The 15,815-nt window shown below is 40.0% G+C and overlaps 1 protein-coding gene across 1 annotated transcript in view; it reads right to left on the reverse strand.

Moving 5' to 3' along the window:
- Window positions 1–4,169: 4,169 nt before the first annotated feature.
- oprm1 (opioid receptor, mu 1) overlaps window positions 4,170–15,815 on the reverse strand; it is a 26,705-nt gene continuing 15,059 nt past the window's right edge. The window contains exons 2-6 of the mRNA XM_010772409.1: window positions 10,491–10,840; window positions 8,993–9,168; window positions 8,133–8,311; window positions 7,123–7,306; window positions 4,170–6,662 (exon numbers count right to left, since the gene is read on the reverse strand). Coding sequence (XP_010770711.1) covers window positions 6,657–6,662; window positions 7,123–7,306; window positions 8,133–8,311; window positions 8,993–9,168; window positions 10,491–10,840 — 895 coding nt within the window. The 3' untranslated portion in view covers window positions 4,170–6,656. The remainder of the gene's footprint in view (window positions 6,663–7,122; window positions 7,307–8,132; window positions 8,312–8,992; window positions 9,169–10,490; window positions 10,841–15,815) is intronic.

Raw genomic sequence — 15,815 nt, forward strand, 5'->3', positions numbered from 1 at the left:
TTAATAAGTTTTAGGACGTTAAACAATGGTTAACAAGCTAATTAGTAGTAATGACGAGTGAACCGTTGCTCATGCGAAAATCAGAGACAAATGCGCAGAAGAGGGCTTCTCCATCTTAAGTTTAAATCATTTAGCATCTTAGCACACAACAGAAAATATGTTTTTCAACCTGGTTATACAAGACTATTATCTGTATCCATTCAGCTCCACTAACAGTATTTAGTAACCTTGAAGCATACAAGTGGAATACCTTGTCCTAGTTTTTGTGGAGTGAGGACTGTGTTTACAGAGGTTGTATTATATTATAATGCCATTTAGAAAGGTACACAAGTGTGCACTAGCTCCAGAGTCTGAATATGCCCTTCAAATACAGGATACCATTATCTAATGCATTAAAGTATCACTAATGTGTTTATTGACATCTCATTTTGACCTATAGGGACATTTGTGCATGAGTCACACGTAGAAAGACTTTAATTTAAATGATAGTCCTTTCCCTTTTTGCACTCGGTTAGATATGTAGTTCCTTCTCATTCTTGTTGAGGTACATCTATGGTAATATAATAGTCACAGGGGCATGATAATTAAATGTTCATAGCCAATCTTTCTGCAGACCTGGGAACTGCAAAGCACTTACGGGAGAGGAGGGTAATGAAATCAGGTGGATGGATGGGAATATTGCCTGACTGGAATGCTCCTGTGCCCCACAGTCCTGCTGAGTGATCGCCCAGTAAAAAATGGAGTCAGCAATACGTCCAGTGATTTAAATCAAATGCCTAAAGATCAACCACCAGGCTTAAGGGGGAAGAAGCCACAAGAAACGACACCCTGCTGGGTCGTTACGGTGATGGCTGGTTAGTCGACAGACAAACCTAGGCGTCTCATTTGTCAGCTTTCGAACGGCAGGCTTTTGCTGGGTGGCTGGTTTATTGGCGGACAAAGTAATGATCAGCGTTACAGGACTCAGTGGTCATTTGTTTGCTGGTTCATTAGCTTGACCAGCTGACAGGGTTTGTTGTTTTGGCTGAGGCAACCTCCCGACTGTTTTTCCCTGAACAGCCCAAGGCTTTTTTCATTTTCCAAACACACCTGAGATTCACTCGTCAGTATCCACTTTTCATCCTACCGACATGCTGTTAAGCTCAACAGCAAAACACAATGTTCCTCATTCTGATGACGTTAGCCATTCATCAAGCTGTGAAATAGCCTGAGGAAACTGCCGCTCTTTGACAGTGCGAAGTTTCAAGCTCAAAGCCAATTGGATTTGTCATGCTTCGAAACATACAATCTCTTACATTTTCCATTTAGGGTTTCATAAAGGATTACTTTTTCAATTTTTCAAACATGCTACGAACAGTAAAGAGCCTGTGGTTTAGGTTATGACTTGAAAAAATCCATAAGCGGCGTCAAAGATACAACGAGAATCTAGCCTTTGGCGATATCCTTGGAGCCTTCAGAGCGTAACAGCAATGTACAGTATGAAGCAGATTAGTACAAGGTCCTATATTTTCTCCATTGAGTAGTAAGCACATTTCCTTTAAGTACAGATACAGAGCTGAAGAGCATTATCTAGTATATGCCTGTGGCAGATACTCAGTAAACACGAGTTCCAGGATGTACAACACATGCACTTTTAATCGTTGATATCATATCACATCTTAATATGTGCAGAATAACTGTATTTAACTGCATCGCTATGAGATCATTAAATGAGTTCAATGTACAGAAAATCTTTAAGTTAGCAGGTGATCCCATAAACAGCATGTTGCAGAGGGGAAATAAATGAGCCGCAGTATTACATTTCTGTAAAACATTTTTTAAATGCGAAATATTTCTAACTCTTCTGATAAAGACCCTTATCATTCTCCATAAAAATGAATGAGAATTCCTCGCCATTTAACTTATATTTGGGTGAATAGCTTTCCGTACAGACAAGGGCATCCTCACAACATGACGTCTGAACGAGCGCTCCTTCTCCGCAGAGAGAGGGGACATTCAACTCTGCTTGATATTAATCGCTATGACAGGAATAATCATGCTGCCAACTCCAATAACATAATGCCTGGCTCCCTGACAGCCCTGTACATGACAGGATAGAGTTTAGTGCATGTGTGCAGACATGCATGACGCAAACACGCCCACGCCCTCTACAAACCGCACTGATGACGTTTTCTCACACAGACACCAGTGCAAACTACACATGCATGCTTACACGTTGACACCGCAGCGACCTGGCAACCTGTCTGGGATTGATAATGGTCACACAACACATGTTAGACAGCTCCAACTTTGCTTCATTTTGGGAAATCATTTTATTTTAGAAAGCAGCAAAGCTTACTTCTTTGCAATCAATGCATCCCGGTGTGAAATCATAAAAACACCTGAAACAGCTTTCAGTCCTTTCCATTACCTCATTCACTTCGCCTCGACACCGGGTAATACATACAGTACGTAGTGCCATATGTCAAGGGAGTGGCCTCTTGCTGAGCGAGGGGGCAGGATCGGACTCTCAATGAAACACACTTGCTATAAAACGAGCATTACAAAACTGAGAATAATACTTTAAAATGTAGAATAGGGAGGAGCAAAGGACGGCAGATGACTCACTTTTTAAAACATACAATTAAAAGTTTGTAGGGTCTTATGTAGAATGTATTTGTTATAATATACCTTATGCAGTCTAGCATTGTGCAGAAAATACATAATTTAAAATATGCCCTTTGAATCTACATTTTGGTTCCCTCAGCCCTTGACCTGTCAATCTTACAGAAGTCCACTTTTTCAATTGTCACTTACATGGAGGACATTAATCTTTGCTCACACATTTAGGTGTACTAGTTCCAGTGCCCTGCATGCTGGCTTACTGGAATACGCGGGAGTTAACCCTTTATAGGGCACTATTAGGTTAACCCTAACCCGTTTCAGGAATCTGCTGATTGGTCAAATTCCCCAATGGCGTGCTCAGTGGCGTAGAGTGATCTTCGCTGATTGGCAGGGAGAAAACCACATGCTTCTCGATCTCACTGAGTCGCGGGGGGGGCGCCATGTTTGGTGTGTGCGGAAGTTACGAAATATGGTTCCTCGTCAGATAAAGGGTTAAAGGGCCCTATTATGTTGCATGTAAATGGTCTGCAAATGACAACATCCCAAAACTCCCTCCAGAGCACCTGCTCCCCATGCCTGAAACGCTTCCATTGTACTCCTTTGTTTACTTCCTCAGCATAATGACATCACTAAGTAACACTCCCGCTTCTATTGGCTAGCGCCCAAACACATTATACGTGATAAGCGTAGGGGCGGGAAATGTTCGAGCGGTTGACGAATCACAACAGAGCCGGCCAGCTAACCAATCAGAGCAGCCTGCTCTCATGTTTCTGAAAGAGGGTCAAAAGAGGTGCTGCATCAAAGGCAGTGCATGGAAACATGTCAGAGTAGAAGCACAAAATACAAACCAATAATGTACGAACCTGAAAATGAGCATATAGAGACCCTTTAAAATAGAAGAGAGCTGTCTTTAATGTTATGTGTCACAGCTGTGCTTTTACTGCATTTACAATTTAAGTTCCTGCTTTGACATTTTAATCCTCTTCCAGATAAAGTTACCTACACTGAGCCGACTCAGCACTTTGTGGCTGAAATATGGCATATTAGTAGGGCTGCTCGATTATGGCAAAAATCATAATCTCGATTATTTGGGTCAATAATTGTAATTGCGATTATTAAATGCGATTATTCATTGACTTTGAAAACATCCATTTATTGGAGAATTTTTTTTTAACGGTATGTTTTTAACATTTGATTACCCTGAACTTTAAGTATAATTCAACTGAAAAACTGAAAAAAAAAAAAAAAAAAAAATATAATCGTTTTATTTCGATTATGTTGTTTTCATAATCGTTGCAAGCCATAATCGTAATCGCAATTACAATATGATTAATTGAGCAGCCCTACATATTAGGCAGTCGCTTTACAACAATCATATGGGGTTAAATTAAGAAGTGATTGATGGGGAAAAGCTCCAGCTTAAAATGGATGGTCCGCCCTGGGAGGACAACCTCACAAATCATTTTTATTGTTTGTTATTTGTACTACTGAGTGTGCAGTGAGGACAGCTGTGTTGTGTTTCAGGAAGATGTACTTGTACTGAATGAAAGAAGAGCAGACTACAATGTAGATGATACTTTATTCAGATGCAAGAAAAAAGGCATTCAGTGAGATTCAGAGATACATTTATTCCATAGACAATGCACTGATTAACAGTTAGATTGTGTGTGTTGTTTTACATAGTGTTGTACATATAGAATAAATTGTCTTTTTCACATTAACATACAATAAATGCCATTTTAAGACAAGTTATGATAGATACACAAGCCATGTTAACAAGTACATGATAAAAAAGAGTTTAATAGTGGTGTCTGTACAGATCAAGGAAAGCATCTAATACATTTTATTTAAATGAATCTTCAAGAATATATCCTTCATGGGGGATGCGTGTTTTAATAGTACAAATGTGTTTTTCTTCTGGAAAATGTATATTCATTTCTTCATCACTTGATGAATAAATACCATTTATTTAGGATGAGGTTATGCTGCACCTTTCAAACTTGTGCTCGACTTCAAACAGATGTAGATGTTTAAAATAAATCTCATATGGTATCAGCTGTAGTTAGCTAGTTAATGTTAAACAATGGGCTGGTTAAAAACCTCAATTTTAATACAAGAAACCTGTAAAAGGGGACCTGAATGTAAAATATTGGCTACATCATGATAATATACTGAAAGATAGAAGCTGAAACTGTATGTCTTCTGGAAAAATATTCTGCGTATGTTTACTTTTTAAACCTATGCTACATATTTCATCCTTCTTAACTTTTATTCTGGAACTCATTCAATAACATTACTAGGTGACAAATGTACATTTTGTCGCACTTAAACATTCAATACAAGACTCAGCTGCTGTTTTGTAATATACCAATCTCTAACAGTTAGGCCACATGGGTTTTAACAGTTTCTCCTTTGTTGTGGCTTGATGACTGAAAATAATTATGTTTTTTTGTTTTTTATTCACTGAAAGCAGCAATACCAAATATAGACCTGTATGTACAGAAAGACATCCTCTCATAGGTTTTCAGTCAAAATGACTTGAAGATTTACACACGTTTTCTGATATACATTTCTTCAGTAACATGGCTGATTCAATATGACAAAATGTACATTTAAAAGCACAGCAACTTTCTCGTCCACCATGATCATCACAAGATCCTTTCTTTGCAACCTCATGATGTCATGTTTATAAAAAAAGTAACATAATACTAGTATGTTACACGGGAGATAAGTGAAATACAATCAAGTTCATCTTCATTAAAAAAATACTAGCACACAGAATATCGAGTAGAGCTACTGTAAAGGCAACAGGCAAGAGAAGCATACAGCACAACACGTAAGCACAAGCAATTTCAAATATTACGGCGAATGTACAATCCTGCTTGGCTCACTTATTAACTTCTTTAGTGGGGAGATGACTCCATTAAACCCAAAGCTGTAGTTAATGATACACTAGTGGTACCATGTGTTCGCAATTATGCTGCAGCAGCTCTGTGCTGTGCAAACAGGCTTAATGCATCGTCTTTGCTGGTTTGGAGGATCTATAGTTCAGGACGCAGCGTGATAAACACAGCTGTTTTCTTTCATTCTGTACATTCAGAGGTTAGTACAGTTCAGCAGAAAGAGCTCTGCTTATGGATAAGTCCAGAAAAAGGGTATAACACTTCTTTACAGGGACTCTATCAAAATAGAAGAATGAAAGAATGAACACTGAGGGGGGCTTGATGGACAACACAAGGTTAGCTGCGTCGAGAGGAGGGAGCACAGTTTCATGTCAACATGGTCGATCTTCCTGAAGTGGCCAAAGCCAGCGTCTTACTGTGCAGATCAATGAATGGAGAACAGCGTCAATAGGGTGGAAGCCATACAGAAGGGATGGAAAGAACAGCTGGTGGAGTAAATGAACTGAAAAATACCTCCTGACTGGTGATGTATTTTTGTGGTGAGAGATCCGTGAAGCCTTTGAGCTTTTGATAACACAAGTCCAAAACTGGATTAGATCCATTATTGTCCAGTGACTCCCATAAATCCACATTTACACTCTCAAACGTACTAACAATTCAAGGAGAAAACATCCGGAGAAAAGAATGACAGATTGGAGGGAAGTCATTTGTTCTCTGCAAACAAGACAATTCATGGATTCTTTTTACAACCTAGATAATTAGCGGTAGGATGAGAGGAGGATTAAATCGATGACGAAGGTTTGTCTGGAGCATACAGAAAAAATCATTTATGTTTCTCGTGTGGGTGGCTTTTAATAAATACAGCTGTCTTTGTTCACTGCACATCTTCATTCGGTACAGCCTATATTATTATAGTGATAATGAAAACTTAAAAAGCATTGACTTCAATTGAGTGCAAAAGCTTCTTCAGTTAGGAGTCGCACTGTAATGACTTTCTGTCTCAAACCCATTTCTTAATCAGTTTTAGAGTAAAGGCTGTTGTTTGCGAGGTCAGAGCCCTGTGGTGACCTGTGTGACCTCCGAGTTGAGGTCGTCGTTGGTTACGCCACCACAACAGCGAGAGTCCACCGACGACCCCTCCAAGGCTAGTCATACCTGCAGAGAGGAGTTGAAGAAGAGAAAGTATCTTTATGTTATGTCGTATACAGGATGTACTGTATATGCACTCTTGCTTGCATGTCTGTTCACAGCCAGAATGCTAAATTGCAGATTTATATCACTTCCTTGTCTGTATGGTCAATTTGAATCTGCAGTCTTAGCTTAGCATATAAACTGAAAATAGCGTCGCTCTCTGTAAATGTAAAACGGTCCTCCAAAAAAATCAAAGTGTTGTTTTATGTGCCGGGCTATTCCTTAGCCAGAAGAATTGGCTTTGGTTCAGTGTCTTCGGTGCTTAATTGCTACTATAAGTCTTAATCTAAGCTAAGCTAACAGCATATTCCCTGATCAGATATGAGAGTAGTATCGATCTTCTCATTTTACCCTTTGAATTAAACAACTAAGCGTATTTTTGAAACGGCCTGTAGTGGTGTATGAACACACGGACACTGTTTACCTGTTGATTGGACCTATCTCCCGTGTTTGCGCTGTTGTGGGAGCGCTGTGGGAGCTTGCGGCTGGTTAATCCGGTCCGGGACGAGTTCTGCATCTCCACCACAGAGGGACTCGGGGTGCAGAACTCACGGAAACAACGCTTGAAGTTCTCATCCAGGTAGCCGTAAAGGACTGGGTTCAGACTACTGCAGAGAGCAGAAACAATGTCACAGTTTAACAATAGAAAATACCGCTCAATTATCTCCTTTATGAAAAGTACAAGGGCACTTTACTCATTCTATAAAACCTTGTATCATTAAAGGTACAACGCTGAATAGTCTATTCCATTTTTTCTCGAATCTTTTTCTTAAAGGTCACCTATTCTGCAAAATCCACTTTTTAATGTCTTTTATACATAAACACGTGTCCCCTCTTTTCCTCATGTCTGTTATACATAAACACGTGTCCCCTCTTTTCCTCATGTCTGTTATACATAAACATGTTTTCCCTCTGTGGAAAGAGATTCTGAAAGTTTCAGGAAAAAAGATTCTCTCTTTTTGTCCTGATCCATTTATATAAAAACCTGTCGGAAAACGAGCTGATCAGATTTTGGCCACTTTATGATGTCATAACGATTGTTTGTCTTGTGTAACCATTAGCCAATAACCAACCAAGGTAACCCCCCACCCCCCCACCATTGTGTTCTTTTTAACCAAATATCTCTCAGAGGGGCGTGGGGAGTGGCTCCTTATTTTCATCTAAAGTCAGCAATTTTGAAACAGGGCTGAAACAGAGGGGATTATGGGATGCTGCAATGATCTGTTTGGTGTTTGGAGCCATGTTTCGTATATATCTGAGACCTATAATATATTGATGAAAAACCGTATAATAGGGGACCTTTAAGTTGAGCATCATTTATCAATCTTACTAAGGCTTTATTGATTTCCCCATTTTTTTATACATTCACACAAGGACTAATAGTTGTATTATTACAGTGAATATATGTATCCAAAGCTATTATGGGGTGCTTACCTGTTGGTGTAGCCCAAGGCAATGCAGAAATGCCAGGTGATGGTCTGCAGCGTGGAGCTGGGGATGTTGATCAGAGCCGTGATGATGACAAAGATGTGGATAGGGGTCCAGCATACAATGAAGACGGCAACCACCACGAGGACCATGCGCGTGATCCGACGCAGGTTCCTGTCCTTCTCCTGTTTGTGAAGAAGGGTTTTGTGTTGGGGAATAAGTGGTGGGGGAAAGAGGAAGGAGGACAAAGAGGAAAGTAGGAGTAAGAGACGAGGTAGTGAAGAGAATAATGATGGGGGAAGGACAGTGAAGTGGAGGATTGGTAAAGCAGAAATGGTGAGAGAGGAATGAGAGTAGAGGTAAAGAGGAGAGAAAAGATAAAAAGCATGATGGAAAGAAAGAAAAGTGGTCATGAAAGTGCAATGGTGGCTGAAGGGTAGGAACAAATCATATACCTCCACTTTGATATCCCATTTTCCATTTCTGTAAATACATCTTCGCTTGAATGTGCTCATGTTTTACCTCCAGCATTTGGTACATTTTCTCAAAATTACTGTTGTTGGGTCATTTCTTCTTCTACTGCAATGAATTAAAACTGCACCACAACCTCAGGCTTAAGTTGTTTTTCCCTAATTGCTTTCTCTTGAAAACATTGCGTGTACCACATTTGTATGCAAGCTCTGGGCAGCCTTGCACTTTGTTTCATTGCTCTGAAAGCTAAGCTATTTAGTTATTGTCTAAATAGCGTAGGCAATGTAGACAAAAGCTCCTCAATTCTCATTTGCATGTGATTAAAACATACGTGTGATACTCACAGTATGCACTTATTTCGTATCCAATGTAAAAGAAAACAGATTTGTGTTAACCTGGGAGCCCGACAGCATGCGGACACTCTTCAGCCGGAGGATCATGAGGCCGTAGCAGACGGTGATGATGAGGACGGGCATGATGAAGGCAAAGATGAACACGCAGATCTTCAGCAGAGTTTCCCAATACCAGGGGGGGTGAGGGAATATCAGCTTGCAGTCGACAATGCTGGAGGCTGCGCAGGGTGAGGAGACACACACACACACACACACACACACACACACACACACACACACCCCACACACACACACACACACACACACACACACACACACACACACACACACACACACACACACACACACACACACACACACACACATACATACATGAGCACAGTGGAACTTCCACATAAGAAATTTCACAAGAGGTGTCAACCCTTTTTTCACTAACAATTGCGTTTTTGTAAAAGTTAATAACAGTATTTAGGGCTTATGATTAATTGATCAATAATTACCCCAAAAAATGTCCTTGAATGTTGAAGGTGACTTGTTTAATATGCTTGTTTTTTTAGACGAATAATGAGAAACAAGATATTAAGTTAATGAAATAAAAAAGGTAGATGCATTAAATCATCATATTTTAGTGGCTGGAACCGGTTAATTTTTAATAGGAATTTGAAATACCTCTTTTTCTGGTTATTTGTATTGAAAGTGAATATATAAACTTCATGATACCTCAACCATGAAGCGAATAATCCCTTTAAGTGTCCAAAAGTGTTGCATTTAATTCCCTATCTCTCTACCTACTTTTTCTGTCATCTCTTTAAAAAAAGGCATAAAAACACCACTGTCAGGTCTGAAAACGTTCTTTTGTGGCACTAAAAAACAACATCTTTAAGCAGCACACAGGGTTGCAACCTCACCGAGTCAGTAAATCTCTCGCCACCCTCTTTTCCCCAAACACACTTTAACTATTCCATTCGCAATTTTCATCTCCATTACCTCTGCAATTACACGGAGACACCGTCAGAGAAGCCTGGCTATGCAGGTAGCCTATTGTCTATGCAGACACTTCGATGGGTCTCCAGCCAGGCAAAGCATTAATTGGTTCTTTTGTGCAATTAGAAAGAAAACCTGAAGCAATTCTTCTGGTTTGTCTCCTTTTTATAAAGCCTGCTGCAGTAGGCCTACATAAATGCTCTTTAAAGCTGGAATGCAGAAGTAAACTTAATTTGTTTTCTTCCTGTGTTGTGCCTGCATTTGTTTGCAAGACCTTATGGAACTCATCCTCTACCAAGTAAAGACGGAGATAAATGAAATGAGTTATTCTCGGTTGCTACTTCAGATTTGTATGCTACTTTTCGAGCTTAACACATTGTTGTTGTTAGCTTCTAGGACATTTCTAGGAGAGCTTATTTTATCTACGTATTGTAGTTGTTACAAAGGGTATACAGTTTATGTACTCATGCGTCACATACTGAATGTTTATGTACAATATAAACACAATTCCTCCTGCAGTGTAGGTACAATAGTTGCTTGTGTGTGTCATGCTTACGAGTGACGGCAGTGGAGGCCATGAACATTACGGGCAGCCCGATGGCCGAGGAGAGGATCCAGTTGCAGACGTTGACGATCTTGGCGTTTCGCGGCGTTCTGAAGTCGAGCGCTTTGACCGGGTGGCACACAGCGACGTATCGGTCGATGCTCATGGTGGTGAGCGTGAAGATGGAGGTGAACATGTTGTAGTAGTCGATGGACATCACCATCTTGCACAGTATGTTTCCAAACGGCCAGGTGCCCATCAGGTAGTTGACGCTCTGGAAGGGTAACGTGCTGGTGACCAGGGCGTCGGCCAGAGCCAGGTTGAAGATGTAGATGTTGGTGGCGGTCTTCATTTTAGTGTATCTGCACACAAATGGTAGATTGATTATGAAACTTTGGACTAAACTGCACAGACCTGTAAAACAACTTATACTGCTATTACTATTACTGACTGCATCATCCTGGTTGCTTAGTATTTGATGGTCTTTGCAATCATTATACGTTTCTTTGTGTGTTTGTTGTCCGTGATTCCTAGTCTTTTTGAAGTCTTCAATCTTTGAAGTGTGTCTCTGCACACATTTCTCTGAGTAGTCATTTGAGTCTTTTTGTAGTCATTTTGTGTTGGGGTTGCATTTGTATTTATATATACTCTCAGTCATCATTTTGAGTGTCTTTTCAGTCATTTTGTGAGTCTTTATGTTTCTCCGTAGTTGTTTTTCTACTCTGCAGTCGTCTCTTTGTCAACATTTTCATCTTAGAAGTGATTAAACTTTCATTTTCATTTTTCATTTCAATCTTTATTTCGAACAGATTAAAAAAATAACAAATAAAAAAGAACAAATGTGAAAAACAGAATACAGTATTGTTAAAATACAGTATTTATCCACATTATCATGATAATATTTATATATTCAACAAAAAGTCTTCATATTAATAATAATAATAAAAAATGTGTCTGAAAGGGAGTAAGAGGAAGCAAATGCTTATTAATTCCCACCCCTTACTTGATCAATGATTGTCTTTTAAATCATTATGCAAGTTATTCCTACTTACATTGACATTTATATATACATATACAGTAATTTCTCATCTTCAATCACCTTCAATCTCTTAGTCCTGTAGGTTCTCTTTGTACCAATATCTTAATGTAGTCATTGAGTCTTTTAGTATACATTTAGTCTCCTTTACTCATCTCCTGTGTCTTTGCAAATGTATTGTGAATATCCTCTTAGTTTCTGTGTAGTAGAAACATACGGGATCAAGACATCCTTTGTTTTAACAAAGCTCTTTCCCTTTTTTAACAGGAACAGTCACTTCACATAAATGCTCTGGCTCCCTTAGGGCTGATGGACCATTCAATGATGAACTCATGACATAAAATCAGTAAGATGTACAAAAGAGTGTATTTAGTTGGTTCAGTTTGAGTGAAAGCATTCGCAAACCATCATTTGTGTCTCCTTGCCGCATAATGGGATTTTGATATTGTTGCTGACTGAACCTTTTCGAGACTAATTGAAACATCAATTGAGAAATGTCTCCTCCTTCCTAAACAAACAAAACATTCAATTATCTATAAGTGAATTATCTCCAGTGTAAACAGGGCTGATGCAACATCTATTGAAACAACAGAATCATTAAATTGTGAGTGTTACTATTGATATATGTGTTACGGCACAGATTTCCTTTAGTTGATTTACCCTAAGCAAAAATATGTAAATGAATCATCTTATTTGTAAACACAAGTAGAACTTAATTTAATGAAAAAAAGCACTTCTGGAAATAAAAAACTGTAAATAAAGGAGATGGCACTACAAGGACACAAGTAAAGTGCCAAGAAATTATTTAAATATGTTCAGTTTGTTTCTGGACAGCAAAAGCTTCAATCATTCAACGCCTGACTTTTGAGCACCATTTGCAAGATTTGAATACACAGCCAAAATTACACTTACTTTCGAGTGCGCTAGAATTTGAAAGTACACAACCGGAAAAAATCTGCCTCTTCCTTCAGACTTCCTTACAGAGCCCCTCCTCCAACACCCACGAACGCGCATATGACCAATGAGGGCACGAGATAAGTTTGTGCACAGATGGAAGGCTGACAGGCAGGTAGGCCATCCAGTTATTTTAGCCGGGCCGGCTAAAATGATTGGTCGTGCTATCAGGATGTTAAGAGCATTCCATGGAATATAACAAAAATTGTTTCTGAAATAAATTACATACCCCACCTTTAAGCTTTATTTATTTATATAGTGCCTTTTGTGCAAATGTACAAGGTGCTTGACAATACAATGTAACAGTAAAGTGAACACAACCCATCAAAACGGGTGGAAAACAGAATATATTTCAGTGGATTAAGATACAAATAAAGTCAAGGTTACATTTTTTTGTACAGATTGTGATGAACTTAGCATTTATGGGAGGCTGTTCTGAGAGGAGGATCAGAGACACTAAGTGCTGCCCCCCCCCCCATGTCCAAAGTCATTTAACTCATAATCATTTAACGCTAGTGTCAGAAGACCAGAGGGATTTAGGAGGACCATTTATTTGGAGCATGGCCGACAAGTATTCGATGGCCTATGTACGTCAACAGGAGGTGCCTTTTTGGAGCTTGACAGAGTATTCTGGGATGTTTTGTGAATAATTCAGACCCCATGCATCAGCTACCAGCTCATTTTAGGATAGAACACTTTTGGACTACAGGAGCCCCACAGTCCTTGAAGTCTGAAAAGATATCTCAAAGAAATAACTTCCCTTAGGGCTTTCCAGAGCATAATGTCTTAAAAGCTTGAGTTCAGATAAATAAATGAAGAGGTTAATATTGACTGAAAGAACAAACCTGTCGCTCCTCTACTTATCCTACTCAAAAACCTGCAGTCGCTTTTACTTTCTATCTTAATGAAGGGGTGATCAAATAGGTCTCAGGGACAGTCTCTTTATGTAGTATATCACTATATGGACATCATTACGGTCAACATTGTGCAGAGAAAAGAGGTTGTTCAAAGAGTGCAGAGGATGCTGTGGTGTTTATATGAAACAGGAGAACGAGCGTACAGCCATTAGCGCTGAGGATGGAAGACAGACGATGGAAAGGCTCTTCTGTTTATGTCTCTGGTAACAAAGGAATTATGTTATTGTTGGCTGTCCACATAGCAATGACACGTGGGTGGAGCTGGAAAACGTCAAAAAAAGGTCTAAAAGCATCTTGCACATCAAAACCTGTAGATTAAACTAAATGTGTAATAAATATTCAAATGTTTTCTCAGATAAACAAATGGCATGCAAAGTCATGAATATGTATTAATGCTGTTTCTCTCAGCACAGAGACAGGCTTTTAATGTGAGAGTGATTTCTATGGTGGGTTTCCCCAGTGAGGTCAGTCTGCCTGCGAGCTATCATAGAGCTCCACAGACGACTAAGACAAAATGTTCTCGTGCCCAACATGTAGAAAAAGGTTCTTTAATGTAATTTCCAAGGCTCAACAGTAATCATACCTCGTAATCCAATGCCCTTAGAAACTGCCATGATGTTATTGAGTTAATCTGTACACACAAAGTGACAATGATACAGTACACCCTTTGGCCTTGGTTTATTAAGCCCTAACTGTCCCTCTGTCTCGAGGTAGTTCACTCCTGATCTGTTGCAGCCCTCGCTTCAATAATCTTAAATCCTCTTAACAACCAGAGATGACAGTGAGTTCATTAAATTCTGATTAAATTTAACACAGACAGCTTAGTGTGTTTGTTATTTCAGGCTTTATTTGAGCGGGGACCGATGAGACACCTGGAGATACAGTAAGAGCTGTCCCACTGCACTGAGCTGTGTGCTGCTGGTGTTTTCCAACATCCCCTTATTGACTTTGAGGCTGTCGTTAATATGGCTGCTTGTGTTTCTCCAGTGTGTTGTATGTCTTAGGCTTACTGTGTACGTCCACATCCTGAAATTAACTAAATGAGGTGTTGTATTAATGAGTTTTCATATTTGAGTCATTCCTCGCCCTTGAGGTTTTGTCACACTGATTGCCACATTATTGTCAGCATGCTTTGATTATATAATAGCAACATTTCTTGCACCCTTTATTAATCTACATTTCTGAAACCTGATGTATATCCAAAAATCAATAAGTATAAATGTACAGAAGAATTGACAATTTACTTCCTAACATGTTTTTGTTGGCATATTATGTTATTATAGGTCATTTTTCCAGCCTTACACTATTGTGTGCAATAAAGACTAAGAAATATTTAATTCATTAACCGTACCCACACTGGTAGAAGTTGCTGTGCCAGGTATAAAACGTGGTGTATTTGGTAACATCTTTGTGTATATTTTTTTGGATGTAAATGGTCTGCAAAGGCTAAATTCCCAATTGGACTCCTTTTATTAACTACATCCGTATCATAGTGACATCAATATGTAACACTTGCTCTTCACTGGCTAGCGCTCCAGCACATTGTAAGTGATGGGGGCAAAGGGGTGGGACATCCAATCAAAACAAAGCTGTCCAGCTAACCAATCAGAGCAAACTGGGCTAGCGTTGTATCCTTCCCACCATCTCTATGGGTGCGTCTCACTTCTCTTATTTTTAATTTCCTTGCTCCTCGGTCTCAGTATTAGCGGAAGCTGATTTGTCTGCGCCATCTTGAGTAGCGTCCCAGTGGCCTTATTTTTGCCGGAGGATCGAGGACCGAGGACCGATAATGGACGAGCGATAATGGAGGAACCACCAGACCATCCTCCGGTGAAATCCTCAGACACTCGCCCGCCCCCTTACTGTGTACCGCTCACTGATTGGACGATGCAGCGCATGCACTGATCTGGCTGCTGTCAGACGATCAGCTGTGCAGCGTCATCACAAACGGGCGTCGCTTCACGTGACGCTCCGGCGCAAGGAAACCACGAGAAGCAGGGAAATGAGTTTTAAGAGCAATGGGATGTCGTTTCCACCGGAGCGTCACGTGAAGCAACGTCCATTTGTGATGACTCCGCACAGCTGATCGTCTGACAGCAGCCAGATCAGTGCATGCGCTGCATCGTCCAATCAGTGAGCGGTACACAATAAGGGGGCGGGGCGAGTGTCTGAGGATTTCACCGGAGGATGGTCTTGTAGTTCCTTGATTATCGCTCCTCGATCCTCCGGGAAAAATAAGGCCACTGGGACGGTACTCAAGATGGCGCAGACAAATCAACTTCCGGTGATACCGAGCCCGAGGAGCGAGGAAATTAAAAATAAGAGAAGTGAGACGCACCCTCTGTCTTAACAGCATCATTGAATAGTGATGGGAATTACGACTCTTTTAAGGGAGCTGGATCTTATGGGCTCCGTTCCTTTCCGAGAGTC

Source organism: Notothenia coriiceps, unplaced genomic scaffold (genome assembly GCF_000735185.1).
Source record: "Notothenia coriiceps isolate Sejong01 unplaced genomic scaffold, NC01 NC01_scaffold00011183, whole genome shotgun sequence".
Lineage (NCBI taxonomy): Eukaryota > Metazoa > Chordata > Actinopteri > Perciformes > Nototheniidae > Notothenia > Notothenia coriiceps.